Source organism: Podarcis muralis, chromosome 12, assembly GCF_964188315.1.
Source record: "Podarcis muralis chromosome 12, rPodMur119.hap1.1, whole genome shotgun sequence".
Classification (NCBI taxonomy): Eukaryota; Metazoa; Chordata; class Lepidosauria; order Squamata; family Lacertidae; genus Podarcis; species Podarcis muralis.
Window position 1 is genome coordinate 24,155,885 of NC_135666.1, and position 15,885 is coordinate 24,171,769.

The 15,885-nt window shown below is 44.9% G+C and overlaps 1 protein-coding gene across 2 annotated transcripts in view; it reads right to left on the reverse strand.

Annotated features, from left to right (window-relative positions):
- Positions 1–10,404: 10,404 nt before the first annotated feature.
- Positions 10,405–15,885, reverse strand: part of PLXDC2 (plexin domain containing 2) — a 230,827-nt gene continuing 225,346 nt past the window's right edge. For both annotated transcript variants that reach the window (XM_028751376.2, XM_028751377.2), the window contains one exon: positions 10,405–12,290. In XM_028751376.2, coding sequence (XP_028607209.2) covers positions 12,174–12,290 — 117 coding nt within the window. In that variant the 3' untranslated portion in view covers positions 10,405–12,173. The remainder of the gene's footprint in view (positions 12,291–15,885) is intronic.

Genomic DNA, 15,885 nt, shown 5'->3' on the forward strand with positions numbered 1-15,885 from the left:
ACTAGTTTGTCTAATAAACTTTTAAGAACTGGTGTTTGTTACTTTGTTTTGTGGCAATGAATAATATGCTGTGTGGTATTGAGCTTTTGTCCATCTGGAATGCATTTGAAGGGTTGAGTCAGTGGTGGGTCTTGGGGCCTCAAATTTCAGCGGCGCCCTGTGTGATGCCAGAAGTTGGCTACTGTCACACTTTATTCTAAATCATAGCTGTGGTGCCCCCGGTGGCACCCCTGAGGCTATCCACCCAGGGCAACCCAACCCAACCAGTTGTGCACCCCTAAATCTGCCTCTAGTGGGGTGCATACCTTCCAAGTGCCCCGGAAAAAAATGGGACACATTTTTCCCTCAAGACATCTTGGTGCCCATTTTGGGTGCTGTGATCTTGTGCACTCTCACCCTGGAAAAGTGCTAGACCAGGTTTCCTCAACCTTGGTCCTCCAGATGTTTTTGGCCTAAAACTCCCATGATCCCTAGCTAGCAGGACCAGTGGTCAGGGATGATGGGAATTGTAGTCTCAAAACATCTGGAGGGCTGAGTTGGAGGATGCCTGTGCTAGACGCTAGTCTAGAAGGATGAATGGGGCTGGCCCACAAGTAACCTTATATATTCAGTAAGGAAATGGACTGTGTGAAAACTCAGTAGAATTTCTTCCATTTAATAGGGCAGGTGTGGCTAACCCTTTCCAGCCCAAGAGTCGCATTACTGATAAGCCAGCCATCTGAAGGGCACACATTCTTCAGCCCCCGACTGGCAGGTGAGGTCATGTTGTTGGTGCCACCACTAGAGGCTGCCCAGTTGGGCATGTGTGTGTGTGGGGGGGTGACCTACGACAGGGCCTGTTCAGTGGTGACTCCCTGGTTGTGGAATTCTTTCCCTAGTGAGGTGCATCTGTCTCCATCCTTAAGTTTCAGGAGGAATTTGAAAACATTCTTGTCTACCTAGGTATTTCATGGTATTTCCTGTTCAACCCCAAGATTACTGGATATAGTGCTATTTTTCTAGAAAAAGAGGTGCCAGAACTCAGCAGGAACGCTTCCCTTGTTCTGTTATAATGGCAATGGCCATGGAGAGGTGCCAGAACTCACCTGAGATGCTGGAACTGTGTTCTGGTGAATTCCCTCGGGGGGGGGGGACCCTGTCTGGATGGAGTATTGTTGTAAACTGTACCTGCTTTTAGTTTTTAACTGTTTCTAAATGGTTTTTGTTTTAAATTGTAGATTTGTTTGCAGCCCGGGGCTCCTTGGGAAGGAAGGGCAGGGTGTAAATTCTTTAAATAATATCAGTGGTGGCTTTGGCACATATACCTATGTGTCCCCCCCCCCCCCAACAGCACACACATATACCAAGGACTCAGTGCTGGATCCAAATAATAGGGTGAATGAGAGTGATTCTACACCTCCCCAAGTCAAACTGTGATGCCAACAAAGTCAGATCAGGAACCCACAAAGCTAGGGCTGCCATAAATCTGGAATACGGCAGTCGGAAACAGTATCCGGATGGAAATTGCTGAAATGTCCATGTTGGAAGTGTAGATTTTGGTGAATTTCCTTAAAAATAGCTTTAAAACTTCACTTTTTGTGAGTTTGCCCCCCCCCCCAAAAAAACCATCAACAACTTTGTTAAAGAAAGCTTTTGTGTCCAGATTTTCAAATTTTGAAATATGGCAACCCTACACAAAGCCTCATGTTGCTCTGCCATTTTGTTTTCTGTGCTCTCTACAATTGCTGTGCCTCTTTCTTTCTCAATGTTAGGTTAATGGGTTCTGCATGATGTGAGGCTAGCCAACAGCTCCTGTGGAGCACTGAAGAACTCTGGATTATTTCCTTTTAAGCATTTCGTTAAAGCAGAACAGTGAAGACTTTTTAAGAGTTAAAAAACCTTCTTTAACTTTTAAAGAAGTCATCCACTGCTCTGCTTGGAGGGGTAAAAAAAATAATCATCTGATACTCCTTCAGCACACTAGAGACATTATTAAAGGTAGACCTGCCTTTTAATGCTTACTGGAGGACATCTCCTCAAAACGCAAACAAGCCTCATGAAAGCTGAACTGGATGGGGTAAAGCTGCTGATTTTTAAATATATATTTTAAATCAGCAGGCAAGAATATACAACACTCAGCCGCCTCTGAATAGATTCTGGAATTCTAGTTGGCCTAATAAAAAAGGTATTGCCCTTATATGGATTATGCAGGAAAATGAATCCCCTTTACTTCCCTCATTAAAAACCAACAAACCTGGACCTCCAATTTGGCAGGCCTCTGCGGTGGATTTTGTGCCTGTGAATTTCATTTGCTTCTGCCAAAATGGAAAAAGGTTATACCCACTTTTAGTTACCCAGTAAGAGTGAATGGGAAGCACAGAGCCCCATTTTATATAAAGTAGCTTATGCATAATAATAATAATAATAATAATAATAATAATGTCACGGCTAAAAATTGGCCGCTGTTTCTTTAATGCTAAAAGAACTAAGTCAGCATGAGTCAGCGGCCTACAATGACTCATGCAACCTTTCACCAAATTGTACCTGTATATATAGAGTGGTCAATGTTAGTGTTGGGTGTGGGTTGGTTGGATGGTAGAAAGTTGGTTGCGTTTGGTGTGTGTAAAAGCCGTTGGTTGTGGTTGAAGAAGACTTTTTAAGAATAAAAGCAGCAATACTCTGCAAGAATACTCTTTCTCAGACTCTTTTGTGCCAACTAAGGTCTGAGGACTAGGCAAAGGAGTAAAAAGGAGGTCAGAACCTTTTTTTACTTCCAAACACTGACAAATAATAATAATTTTTATTTATACCCCGCCCATCTGGCTAGGTTTCCCCAGCCACTCTGGGTTGCTTCCAACAAAAGATTAAAAATATATTAAAACAGGCACCCCCAAACTTGGCCCTCCAGATGTTTTGGGACTACAACTCCCATCATCCCTGACCATTGGTCCTGTTGGTTAGAGATGATGGGAGTTGTAGTCCCAAAACATCTGGAGGGCCGAGTTTGGGGGGGTGCCTGCATTAAAACATCACTCATTAAAAACTTCCCTAAACAGGACTGCCTTCAGATGTCTTCTAAAAGTCAGGTAGTTGTTTGTTTCCTTGACATCTGATGGGAGGGTGTTCCACGGGGCGGGCACCACCACCGAGAAGGCCCTCTGCCTGGTTCCCTGAAACTTCGCTTCTCTCAGGGAGGGAACCACCAGAAGGACCTTGGAGCTGGACCTCAGTGTCCGGGTTGAACGATGGGGGAAGAGACGCTCCTTCAGGTATACCGAGTCGAGGCCATTTGGGCTTTAAATCATATCAGGGGGTGTTATATACAAAAAGCAGGTACAAAGTATATCTTGGGGGACACACACATATACCACATACAGACTACATGCAGTTGCCACATGTCATGCGACACTCATGCTCCTCCCCCTCCCCGCCCTGTGATTGGAGACAGGGGGATCCCATCTTTTGCTCTTCACAGATCATTCTGTGGTTACCAGTGAGAATGAGATGTACCAATAGCCTGATGTTCTTCAGCATGATCAAACCTGTGGGCTGCAAGTTCGTAACTTTTGTATTAAGGCTATTGATCACTTGTAAAACTGCACAGCATTACACAGCTGATTTCATTGGCTGGTTTTATTCTTGCCATGTTTTCATGTCAAGAATGTCCCTCCATCCCTCCCTGTCAAGGGTTTAATTCGTAATCACGCCACGAACAATTATCCCATGGAAAAACGGCATGTCATCTTGTTACATAAGATGATTCCTATCTACGCCACTGACAAAGCTGCATTCACATTTTATCTGCTGACGTACTGAGGTTTTTTGGTATTTTTTTGCTTCATCTGGATTTTAATGTGCCTTATTACATCCACCAATCTGCTGAGCATTTTAAAAGACCACTTGGCTAATGTCAGAAACACTATAGTCATCATCCTAAAAGCACCAGTCTGCTAAGCATCTAAGGATACTGCAATCCCAAATAAATATTTTGGTACAAATTAATCTTTTCATGTAAACCTTTCACTAAAGAGCAGCTGGTCCCTACACAGTTGCCAAAGGAATGTAACATGCTCTTTCTGCACAGCAGACCTCACCGCTGTTACGATTGTGCAAGCAGAAATTTTATTTACTGAAATATTTCTTAACCGCCCATCATCAGATGATCCCAGGACAGAATGCAAAACAATGACTAAAACTGTTCATACAACATGCGAATGCAATCATTAAAAAAACAAAAAACCCCAACAATATACAAGAGACTGCAAGAGAAAAGACAGGTTAAAAACAAAGCTGAAATGTAGAGAAAATGGCATCTAAAACAGGTGTGGGTAACTCTGAGCAGTCTTTTCCACTGTCAAACAGCTCACACCATCAGAAAGTTATTCCTAACCTTCAGTCTAGCTCCTTTTTATTCTCATTTGAATCCGTTGGTTTGGATTTGACCCTCCCCAGCAACAGCAAGCCAATTTGTTATACCATCTCTCTGACAGCCTTTTAAATATTTGAAGACGGCTCTCTCACATTTCCTCATAATGACCTCTTCTCCAGGCTAAGCATACCCAATTAAACATACACAAACACACACCGAACAACCAAGCCACTAGGCCTTAACAGTATGTGCAACATCATTGCTGGATCAGAATGATCACCATTAAAAACTAAAGAGAACGCTTACGAAACATTTAATTCTGGATTTGTCTCCCTGTCCAAATTTGTGCTTCCAATTATAGCAGCAGGATTCTTTGCCAACACTGACACTTAACCACAGACGTTGGAGTAAAGAATCATATTTGTATCATTTTCAATCCAATCAGATTAAAAACATGGGAAGTATACCGTATTTTTCGCACCATAGGACGCACTTTTTCCCTCCCAAAAAGCAAGGGAAAATGTGTGTGCGTCCTATGGAGCGAATGCAGGCTTTCGCTGAAGCCTGGAGAGTGAGAGGGGTCGGTGCGCACCGACCCCTCTCGCTCTCCAGGCTTCAGGAAGCTATCCGCTAGCCGTGGGAGACCCAGCTCTCCCACGGCTAGCGGACCGCTGCGCTAATCCAGAAGCTTGGGGCGTGCGGAGCACAGCGCGCCCCAAGCTTCTGGGTGCCGGCAAGGTCTCGCTAGCCCTGGGAGAGCCCCGCGACGTTGCGTGGCTCTCCCAGGGCTAGCGAAGCGCCGCGCTAATCCCGAAGCTTGGGGTGCGTGGAGCTCAGCGCGCCCCAAGCTTCTGGGTGCCGGCAAGGTCTCGCTAGCCCTGGGAGAGCCCCGCGACGTTGCGTGGCTCTCCCAGGGCTAGCGAAGCGCCGCGCTAATCCCGAAGCTTGGGGTGCGTGGAGCTCAGCGCGCCCCAAGCTTCTGGGTGCCGGCAAGGTCTCGCTAGCCCTGGGAGAGCCCCGCGACGTTGCGTGGCTCTCCCAGGGCTAGCGAAGCGCCGCGCTAATCCCGAAGCTTGGGGTGCGTGGAGCTCAGCGCGCCCCAAGCTTCTGGGTGCCGGCAAGGTCTCGCTAGCCCTGGGAGAGCCCCGCGACGTTGCGTGGCTCTCCCAGGGCTAGCGAAGCGCCGCGCTAATCCCGAAGCTTGGGGCTTCGGGATTAGCGCTCCGCTCAGCCTGCTTCCCGGAGCGCCAGGCGCCCTGAAAGCAGAGCTCCAGGCGCTTCGGGAACACATCCGCAGCATGGGGAGCCTTGCAGGAATTCCCCACAGGGCTCCCCACGCTGCGGATAGCAGCCTGCTGCCTGGCGGGTGGGGCGCCCTGAAGCAGAGCGCCCCTCGCGCCAGGCAGACATCCGCAGAGTGGGGAACCTTGCAGGAGTTCCCGACAAGGCTCCCCACGCTGCGGATAGCAGCCTGCTGCCTGGCGGGTGGGGCGCCCTGAAGCAGAGCGCCCCTCGCGCCAGGCAGACATCCGCAGAGTGGGGAGGCTTGCAGGAGTTCCCGACAAGGCTCCCCACGCTGCGGATAGCAGCCTGCTGCCTGGCGGGTGGGGCGCCCTGAAGCAGAGCGCCCCTCGCGCCAGGCAGACACCCGCAGAGTGGGGAGGCTTGCAGGAGTTCCCGACAAGGCTCCCCACGCTGCGGATAGCAGCCTGCTGCCTTGCGGGTGGGGCGCCCTGAAGCAGAGCACCCCTCGCGCCAGGCAGACATCCGCAGAGTGGGGAACCTTGCAGGAGTTCCCGACAAGGCTCCCCACGCTGCGGATAGCAGCCTGCTGCCTGGCGGGTGGGGCGCCCTGAAGCAGAGCGCCCCTCGCGCCAGGCAGACATCCGCAGAGTGGGGAGGCTTGCAGGAGTTCCCGACAAGGCTCCCCACGCTGCGGATAGCAGCCTGCTGCCTGGCGGGTGGGGCGCCCTGAAGCAGAGCGCCCCTCGCGCCAGGCATACATCCGCAGAGTCGGGAACCTTGCAGGAGTTCCCCACAGGGCTCCCCACGCTGCGGATAGCAGCCTGCTGCCTGGCGGGTTGGTCGCCCTGAAGCAGAGCTCCCCGCCCGCCAGACAGACATCGGCCAGCCCCACAAGCTTGGGGGACAGCAGGGAGGCGCAGCGCCACTATCCCGCTGTTCCTCGACCTGGTTCGGTTTCCCTGACCTGCTTTTGGGGGGGAAATAAAGGGGAAAATTTTTTCCTTTATTCCCCCCCCAAAAAACTAGGTGCGTCCTATGGTCCGGTGCGTCCAATCGTGCGAAAAATACGGTAGATGACCACAGTTAACTTCATTCCATTCTTGCTTCACAGGAAAAGGCAGAATTTGCCATAGTGAATCAAAGGAGGCATGAATGGCATTTCCCTATAGATATCAGTACTACATGGTGACATGAATATGCCTATTGACCAAAGGAAATGGATCCAGTGTCCTGAACCCTAGGCCTACCTGGTGGCAAGCCAGTATGTCAAGTCCCCAGTCCAGGGTCAATCCACATGTCAAAGGGAAGAAGAGTCCCACAGAAATCCTGGAGCACCCAAGCTGAGGTCCATCTACATGGGCGGTTGGGCAGAAACAGCACCTCAGCTCTGCTGCCCTTTAGTACTTTGCATGCTGGTTGCAGACCTGGGCTTGATGAGGCAGGTGAGCCTCACCTGTTTCAAGCCAACTCCAGGTGAGGAATCATACGCCTCCTCCCGGAGCTAGTGAGCCCCACCTGGGCAGCTAGGGAACTGGGCTGTGGGCGCTTGCCTGCCTCAGCCTCCTGGAGTTCCCCTTCCGCTGCTCCCTGGAGACAGGGGCCCCTCTGGGTCCTGCTGTTCTGGTTCCTGTGCATTAACCCCCATCCCCTTGTCATCCTCCATCACCCTGTGAGTACTTCCAACACCAACCTCTCCTTCCCCATCCCCAGCTTGCCCCAGTGTGTCCCAGTCCTGGCTACACTCTTTGCTGGCATCCTCTTCCTCTTCCCTGTTGTCCTGCCAGTTCATGACACCCATGTATTTTCTACAATGCAATGGAATTAATGAATTGCCCCAATACTCACATACTGGTTATTACCATAAAACCTAGACACTGGTGCTTTTTTTTGGGGGGGGGGGGAGTAATAACCAAAGATTGAACCTGATAACATCATTATTTTTATTTCATTTAAATTGCTGTATATATCTTTTGTATTATTTCAAATTTTTGTTTTTCTAACAAGCAGATAAGCGTATCTAGGCTGCCTGTCCCGTCCCACTGTCTGCTGCCAAATGACACAGGCATTTCCCCGTTCACGTCAGTAGCATACAACATTGTAAAATTATCTACATGTGGTTTATTCAGTTATGGCCCAAAGGCACAAACCCACTGAGTTCTCCTCTGAACGTCCCACAGAGAGGAATAGAAGCGTTTGAAAGCAACACAAGATAGCCCATGCCCAAGATGTTCACTCTCATGTGACTCTTTCTTACCACCAGAGGTCCTTAAACTAGACGAATTAAGAGCAGTGTCGTGGAACGCATCTGTTGAGAAGGATTAACACTGTGCCGCAATGGCCATAACGGGGCTCTGGAGTGACATGAATTTAGTAAGTGGTACAAGTATCAAGCTTGGCACCATGAGCAAAATATGCTGTGCATCCATTCATGCGTCAAACTAACAGGAAGCGAACATTCAGTAATTGTTACATTAGGCCCATTTTTATTGGTGATTCATAATTTGCTGTCTGGTATTTGTGATCCGTAAGAATGAGCATTTTCCAGGATTCTACATGTGGTGCCTGCCACCTGAATTAACAGCCTGTGGCAATCAAAGATGCCCAGAAGCAAAATCAGAATCCTTTGGGCAGCTGCAATGACTCCATGGCCTTTGCAGGCTCCACAAGATAAGATAGGGTGGCTGAAGAATGTCAGTTTCATTTGCTACACCATTAATTAGCAGTACAACTGCTGAGTTTCTGGGACTAAAGACAAAATGCATCTCCCCATATCTTATTAGTACATTTGTTATTACAGAACATTACCAGCTATTGAAAACAGGAGGCTGTGTGATTGCATAATTTGAAATATTATTTACTCCTCACATTGCTGCATTCGACAAGAGGGTGTTTCCCTGACTTCCTTTATCACTATTCTCTTATACCACTGATGGAAGGTATTCAGTGGGTGTAAGAGAGGGAACCTTTGGCCCTCCTGATGTTATTGGATTCCAGCTCCTATTCTCGTTTATCTTCATCCAAGCTGATGGGAGTTCAACAGCATCTGGACCATGCGTCTCCATGCCATGGCAAAAGCATGGCGGGTTCTTGTCCATGAGATGTTGCTTGCAGGTGACGCAGCCTTGACAGCACTCTCTGAGGAAGCTCTACAGATTCATCAATCATTTTGCACAAGCCTGTAGGGACTTCACACTCACCATCAGCCTGACAAAGACCAACATCTTCGGTCAGAATGTCACCAGCACTCCACGCATCAGCATTAGTGATCACACGCTTGAGGTGGTAGATGACTTTGTCTACCTGGGTTCCATCATAACCAGCAACCTCTCCATAAACAATGAGCTGGACAAGCAAATTGGCACCAATGGCTTGCACCTCCAAAAGGATATGGGAGAATGTGATGCTAATGGCCGATACCAAGATGGAAGTCTACCAGATGCCCTTGAACTCTGATAACTGACTGGATGAGAGCCAACAAACTGAAGCTCAGTCCAGATAAGACTGAGGCACTGTTACCGGGTAGTTCCCTAGACCAGGTAGATGGGAGGTTGCCTGCTCTTGATGGGGTTACATTCCTTCTGAAAGAGTGGGTACGTAGCTTGAGGATGCTTCTGGATCCACCGCTGCTGCTTGAGGCTCACATGGCCTCAGTGGCGGAGAGTGCCTTTCATTAGCTGTGGCAGGTTTATCTGGACAGGGACAGCCTAACTGCTGTTGTCTATGCTCTGGTAACCTCTAGGTTAGATTACTGCAATGCATTATACATGGGGCTGCCTCTGAAGACAGTTCGGAAACTTCAGCTGGTGCAGAATTCAGTGGCCAGGTTGCTCACCAGGGCAAGACAGTTTGAGCATATAACACCAATCTTGGCCCGACTGCACTGGCTGCCAGTCAGTTTCTGGGCTCAATTTAAAGTGCTGGTTTTGACCTATAAACCCTTAAATGCCTCAGGATTGCAATACCTCAAGGACTGCCTCCCACCATATGAACCTACCTGGACCCTGTGTTCATCATCTGAGGCCCATCTTCATGTGCCAATTCCACAAGAGATCCAGGGAGTGGCAACATAAGAACGGGCCTTTTCTGCAGTGGTGGCTCCGTTTGTGGAATGCTCTCCCTAGAGAGGCTTGCCTGGCACTTTCATTATTCATCTTTAGGCGCCAGGTGAAAACATCCTTCAACCAGACCTTAGGCTGTTCCACATCCAATACCTTTTTAAGTGTGTTGTGGGAGGGGTGTGCTATTGGTTTCTTCTTGTTCTTCTTCTTCTTATTATTATTATGTATTTTGTTTTTTTTTTAATCTTGTATTTTTATGTTGTGAAGAGCCCTGAGATCTACAGGTGAAGGGTGGCATACAAATTTAATAAAATAATAATAATGCTAATAATGCCTCTAGTTTGTTTAATTGGAGGATACCGAGAGGTGTGTTTACATTTCTTGCTCCGTGCTCCTTTGCCCCATGCCCTATCACTGGCCCCTGGAAGGTTGCTCAGAAGGGAATGTGGCCCTTGGACTGGAAAAGTTTCCTCACCAGTAATCTACTTGGCCCTCAGGTGAATAAACTTCTTGTTTCCTTCTCTACAATACAGCTGTCCACCCAGACCTGTCACTGGAAGAATGGGAGGCCCCTGCACAGAACGAGTTCTGGTTTGTTACCAGGAAATGGAAAAGTCCAGGAATGGAAAATGACTGGCTTTTTAACAGTTTTGTAGTTAAACCACTGCTTTCAGAAATGTCCCATCTTCTTCTGGATGACTAGTGGACACACAGCAAAATGAATCCAACAGAGGAAATAATGAATACAGAAAATACAGTATTGTATTATTTACTGAAGGAAATAACAAGTAAAAATCATGGAGGTTTTGTTTCCCCCCCTTTAAAAAAACCAGAACCATACAAGTATTGATGTGAAAATGTAAAGAACCGTGTTATAAAGGTGCAACCTGAAAAGGTATCTGAACAACCTGAAACTACTATGATTCAAGTGCTGCTGTTCATATGGAAGGTGAAATTAATGAATGGGTTTCACAATGCAATAATGTCCATACAAAATCTGAATAGACATTTTAGTAGCTCAATATATATTGCCCCCTTTCCATCCAAAGGAATATTTCACTGGGAGTTTTCTTTAAAAAAATATTATCTTTCCCAGTCAGGGAAGGAAAGGGTTTTGTTGTTTAAGAAACCGTGGCTTCCAGAGGCAGGCAAAGTTATAGCACTGCAGATAAATGAACCACTTTCCCTATACAACATAAAATCTTATTTTAATATTAAGGATTATTTTACAACTCAGTGGAAATATGCAGCAATGCAATATATTTCCATCGTCCGGATGGCAAAAAAGCACTCTTAACAGTCACAAGAGCCTGCCTTGTGTTAGCTATAAAAAAAATAGATTTATATATATATATATGTATTTATATATATATATGCATGTATGTATGTATGCAGCTACTATGTGCATTAAACAATACTTCTACATGAATCTGCAGGGATTGCAACACATTTAATGTTTGTCTTGGGGAGGGGTGCGGTGGAACCAACAGCACTGTTCTCAAGTGACCTGTGACAGAATGGCAAGAGTTTAAAATGGTAATAATTTCCTTTTGTGTTTCAAGGCTGTTTTCCCCCTGGCATCAGCCAGACACATCTACCATTTCTGTTTCAATCCACATTTCAGGAGCATAAGCAATATCCCTGAAACTATCAGCTAAATACTAGGCGTGGTCACTCCTAAGCGACTTACTCCCAAGCAAGCGTACCTGGCAGTGCTGACTCCGTCTCACTTTTGTGAAGATCAAAACTGAATATTAGTCCAATTTCTCTGTATATTCCAGCAGGACAGCCCAATTTCACCATAGTGAAAAACCTTATCGCCTTTTTTTTTTTTTAGAAAAAACCCCTGACAACTCTCTAATGCTTTGTCAACTATAGAAATATAGTTGTGATCAAAACAATAATAATCACAGTTCATGGGATATAAACCTACAGAATAGAAGAAGGATTCTTGTTGTTTTCAGATGTATATCATGTTTCTGCACTTGGGTGGAGTTTTCTTATTTTATTTTTAGAAATGAAAATTGCATTACTCATGAACTGTAGAAAACTGCTTAGCTATGTTATCTGCATCAGATTGATCTCACCAGCAGCCTTGTCAAACGAGAAGCATTGCCTCTGGGGCTGAAAGGATAACCCACCGGTAACAGCTGGAATAAAAACACCGTCACTGCACTGGATCCAGAAGGGAAGCACTGTTCTGAACTAAAGCTTTATATCCCGAATCACTCTACATCTCCGATACCTAGAGAGCATGGCAATTGTGTTCATCATTCTCCTACTGTAGGTGTTTCTGAGGGGTGCTACTGAAACATGGCTTGGTGATTTGCTGTGAGGGGGGCAAAAAAAATCTTTGAAAGGGTAATTGGGTATCCTAGACACTTTTCCTTAGAGAAAGTTTATCCAGAACTCCATTCTGTCTCTTTCGGGTTTACAGCAGCTTAGATTTCCATTTCTTTCATCAGAGGCAGCGTAAATGTCTCACACCTGTAGGCCAGTACTGGTGATCTGCCTTAGAAATCCTAGCACTGCTCTGACACAATGAAGCCTTCCTTTTCGCCAACCGGTTCCACTTCAGCATAGGCAGGGTGTCCAGAGCCTCTTCGAAATTTCATTGCAGGCCATCTGCTGGGGCGACGCTAGAAGAGTGGACACACAAACAAAGGCAGTCAGATTCTAGCAGAAGCTGTCCCTAGCTCTACATCAGTGGTGGCCAAATTTGGGTCTCCAACTGTTTTGGGACTACAATTCCCATCATCCCTGACCACTGGTCCTGTTAGCTAGGGATGATGGGAGTTGTAGTTCAAAAACAGCTGGAGACCTATGTTTGGCCAACACTGCTCTACATTAATCTATGTAAAAATGTAGGGTCAGTTCCAGAACTAGGCCACATTCACACCACACATTTAAATCACCACCATACAGTTGTATGTGAAGGGTGCTGAGAGTTATTTGGTGACCCCCTATTCCCCTCACGGAGCTACAATTTTCAAGTGGTTTAATCCTCTTCCACCAGGGAACTGCGGAAATTGTAGTTCTGTGAGGGGAATAAGTGTCTCCAAACAACTCTCTGCATCCTTAAACTACTGTTTGTTGGGATATTAATCAATGGGACTTCAGTTAGTCATTATGACAATAGTTCTATGTAACTTGCCTGATGACACACTAATGGATTCTAGAATTTCAGCAAAGCTGTCTAGGAATGTTCATGTTCTTTGTGTAAACAACCATTTCTGATGTTGTATATCAGAAATAAAAATAATCAGTTTATGTAAGATGGGATGCAGCTGTCATACAAGAAGTGAAAAATCCTGCAAGTTACTTTAAAAACTTGAAAACTGTCCAAAGAACATCTTTCCACTCCTTTTCATGTGTGAGATATTATGTTTTTTTAAAAAGTTTTGCTTCTGAAGTTTCTCATTAATAATAACATAGGCAAACAGTCAGGGTTGTCTAATTGTACCTGTCAAGCCATGAAACTTTGATAAGAGCTATTATTAGTTCACTTGACTGAGCTACCGATCCAAACTCAAATATTTCAGCTATTAATTGATAATACAAATAAAAGTTAATTGTCCTGGCGGGATTTGCAGTTCTTCACACTCCTGCAGTCCAGGAGAAGCCAAATTAATCTCTCATCATTTTTAGACTTAGCAGTAGCTAGTAAACTAAGAAAAGGTAAAGGATGGGGAAGAAGTATATATTACAGACCTACTTCACGAACACTGATTAAATTTTATATACTGCATACGAGTGGAACTTTTTTAAAAATTAAAAAATGTATCTACAGAAGATGTCTCTAGGACTGGAGCTCCAACTATGGGCAGTGGATAGGATTTTAGCTCCATTCCTCTCCCCCCCACAAGAACAAGGCAATTATGCAATCTGCTGGAGTACCAGGGTAACTGAGGAACTCCCTTTGCTCTGGAAACTAAGTGATGTAATCACTAGGTTATGAAGTCTGTGACAGTTTAGTATAGAAGCAGTTAGGAAAATGAGGGAAATAATGAAGCACAGGCTGGGTACTTTCTTCTTTTTCTTCAATGAGGGTCTTACTTCACACTAGCTGTTCAAATGGTAGCATTTCAGTTAGCTAAAGATTAATTTGTTAAAGCTCAATGTGTTTTACACTTTTTCTTTTAATTCTCCCTGGGCCTATGATTAAAGGGGCAGCCACGATGAACTGCTGAAATGGCCATGGGACAATTATGACAAAACATTATCTACTTTCTTCACACATATCTTTGTCAAACTACATGTGCTTTTTGTGGTTCTCCTTATGATCTCTGTCCTGCATTGCAATGGTGGAATCTAGGATTTTGAAATTGGTACCAAAGATGACAGATGTAATCAGGAACCAAACAAACCAAAAGTTTAAAACTGAGTGCGAGTGTTACCGAGTATACTTAGAAAAACATTGTTCCCAAACAAAATCCTTAATATGCTTTGATTAATTTTCACAAATTAGATAACAGACAGATAATGTACGCCATGTAAGATCAGTGAACTAAAAGTTGAGAAAGGACACAGTTAAAAAGAAAAAGAAGAAGTAAGGACCCACAGTGAGGTGGAGGGAAGTCATCTCTAAAGACTTAAGATAAAGTGTGATTTGATGTTGAGTTATTCTGGTTTTTCTTTGTGTACCTTATTATATTTTGAAGAATGAATGGAATAACTGTACTAATAATCAAACTCAATAAAGAATATTGGGAGGGGGAGAATCTTAAAAAAACAAAACAAAGCTTGCTGAACTGAACTAAACTGAATTTTCCAACTAGATCAGCTTATTGCTTAAGTGTCCAGATGTCCTTAAAACAGAAATGAGCTACTTGTTATTTGCCTTTTGAAAAACAAACCAGCCGGCTTCTCTCTTTGCCATGCACTCAAATGAATACTATAAGCACAACAGCAAACACACCACCAACTGGGCAGAGAACACCAATCGAATTAAGAAGCTCTCCTGGATAGCCTTCTAACATCTAACAAAGATATCCAGTCTATTCAGGTGTTAGCCTCACTGAGTACTTGGGGGACTTGTGCAATGAGACTCTCGGGTAAGTGAACATAGGACTGCAGCCACAGAATGCACATGGCAAGCATGGCTGCAGAACACTCTTGTCTTCCAAACAATGAAAACAGCCAGTTAAGGTATTTATTTACGGTGAAAGTGTTACTAAAAACAATGGGAGGGGGAGTGTTATGTGATTTTGTATGCGTGCACAGCAACCCACTGGGACTGTAAAAAAAGAAAGTAAGTTCTGGATGCTGTGAGCAAGTAAGTAGTGGGAGAGATCTGTTATGCACATGCCACAGGGAGATAAAGATTTGGGGATAAGTGATGAAGGAGAAGATTGGTGATAGAATAACTGAACAGATGTGCTCACTGGGGTTTAATGATTTCCACATATTGCGCAAGCAAAGGAATATGGGTATATTGGCATTTAATGACTATTTCCCCCATGGCTCCTGATGAAACTGAGAAGCATATTGTTATGCCTTATAAGGAGCTATATAATTTTTTATGTACACCAATAATGCTGTACATTTTACCTACTACAAGAATTCAGTTACAGCAATTACGAGCGCTGTGTATGCTCTGATTCAATGTTAGTTTGCTGAGATTCTAAATAATCTCTTTATATGCATTTCCTTCCATGAGTTTATTCCACAATAAGCTCATAATGTCTGCGGTGGAGATCATTTCAGAAACATGTTGTTTTGTCCACCAATGCACACAGAAAGGGTGCCTGGAACTATTCTGCATGCTGAGAGGCTTGCCAAACCAGAAACATAACAGTTTATCAAGGGGGTGTGTGTGTCTCCATTACATTAAACATCTTTTTTTTTGTTATTTGCTGCATGCAGAGAAATGTAAATTATGAGGGGCCTTCGCTAGATTACTTGCAATTTTACTACCAATTTACTAAACAAATTCTTGTGATAACTTGCTACATTACAATATTTATTAAAGGGAAAATGATAGTATTAGGGCTAATCAAGCAAACAAACAAACAAGTTTCATTTTCATTTTTGGGAACTACTGAGTCTTCTCTCTCCACCTCCATCAACAACCCCACAGTTCTGTCACTGTTGCTGGTCATGGAGCCACTCCCCCCTTTAAAGGAAGAGGGCTCTACAGACTGGTGAAAGAGCTGTGCAGATTCCAACGAGACACGTCTACTCAAAAGTAGTATCATTTGAGTCTAGGGTTGTAGATTAATGCTCATATTGAAA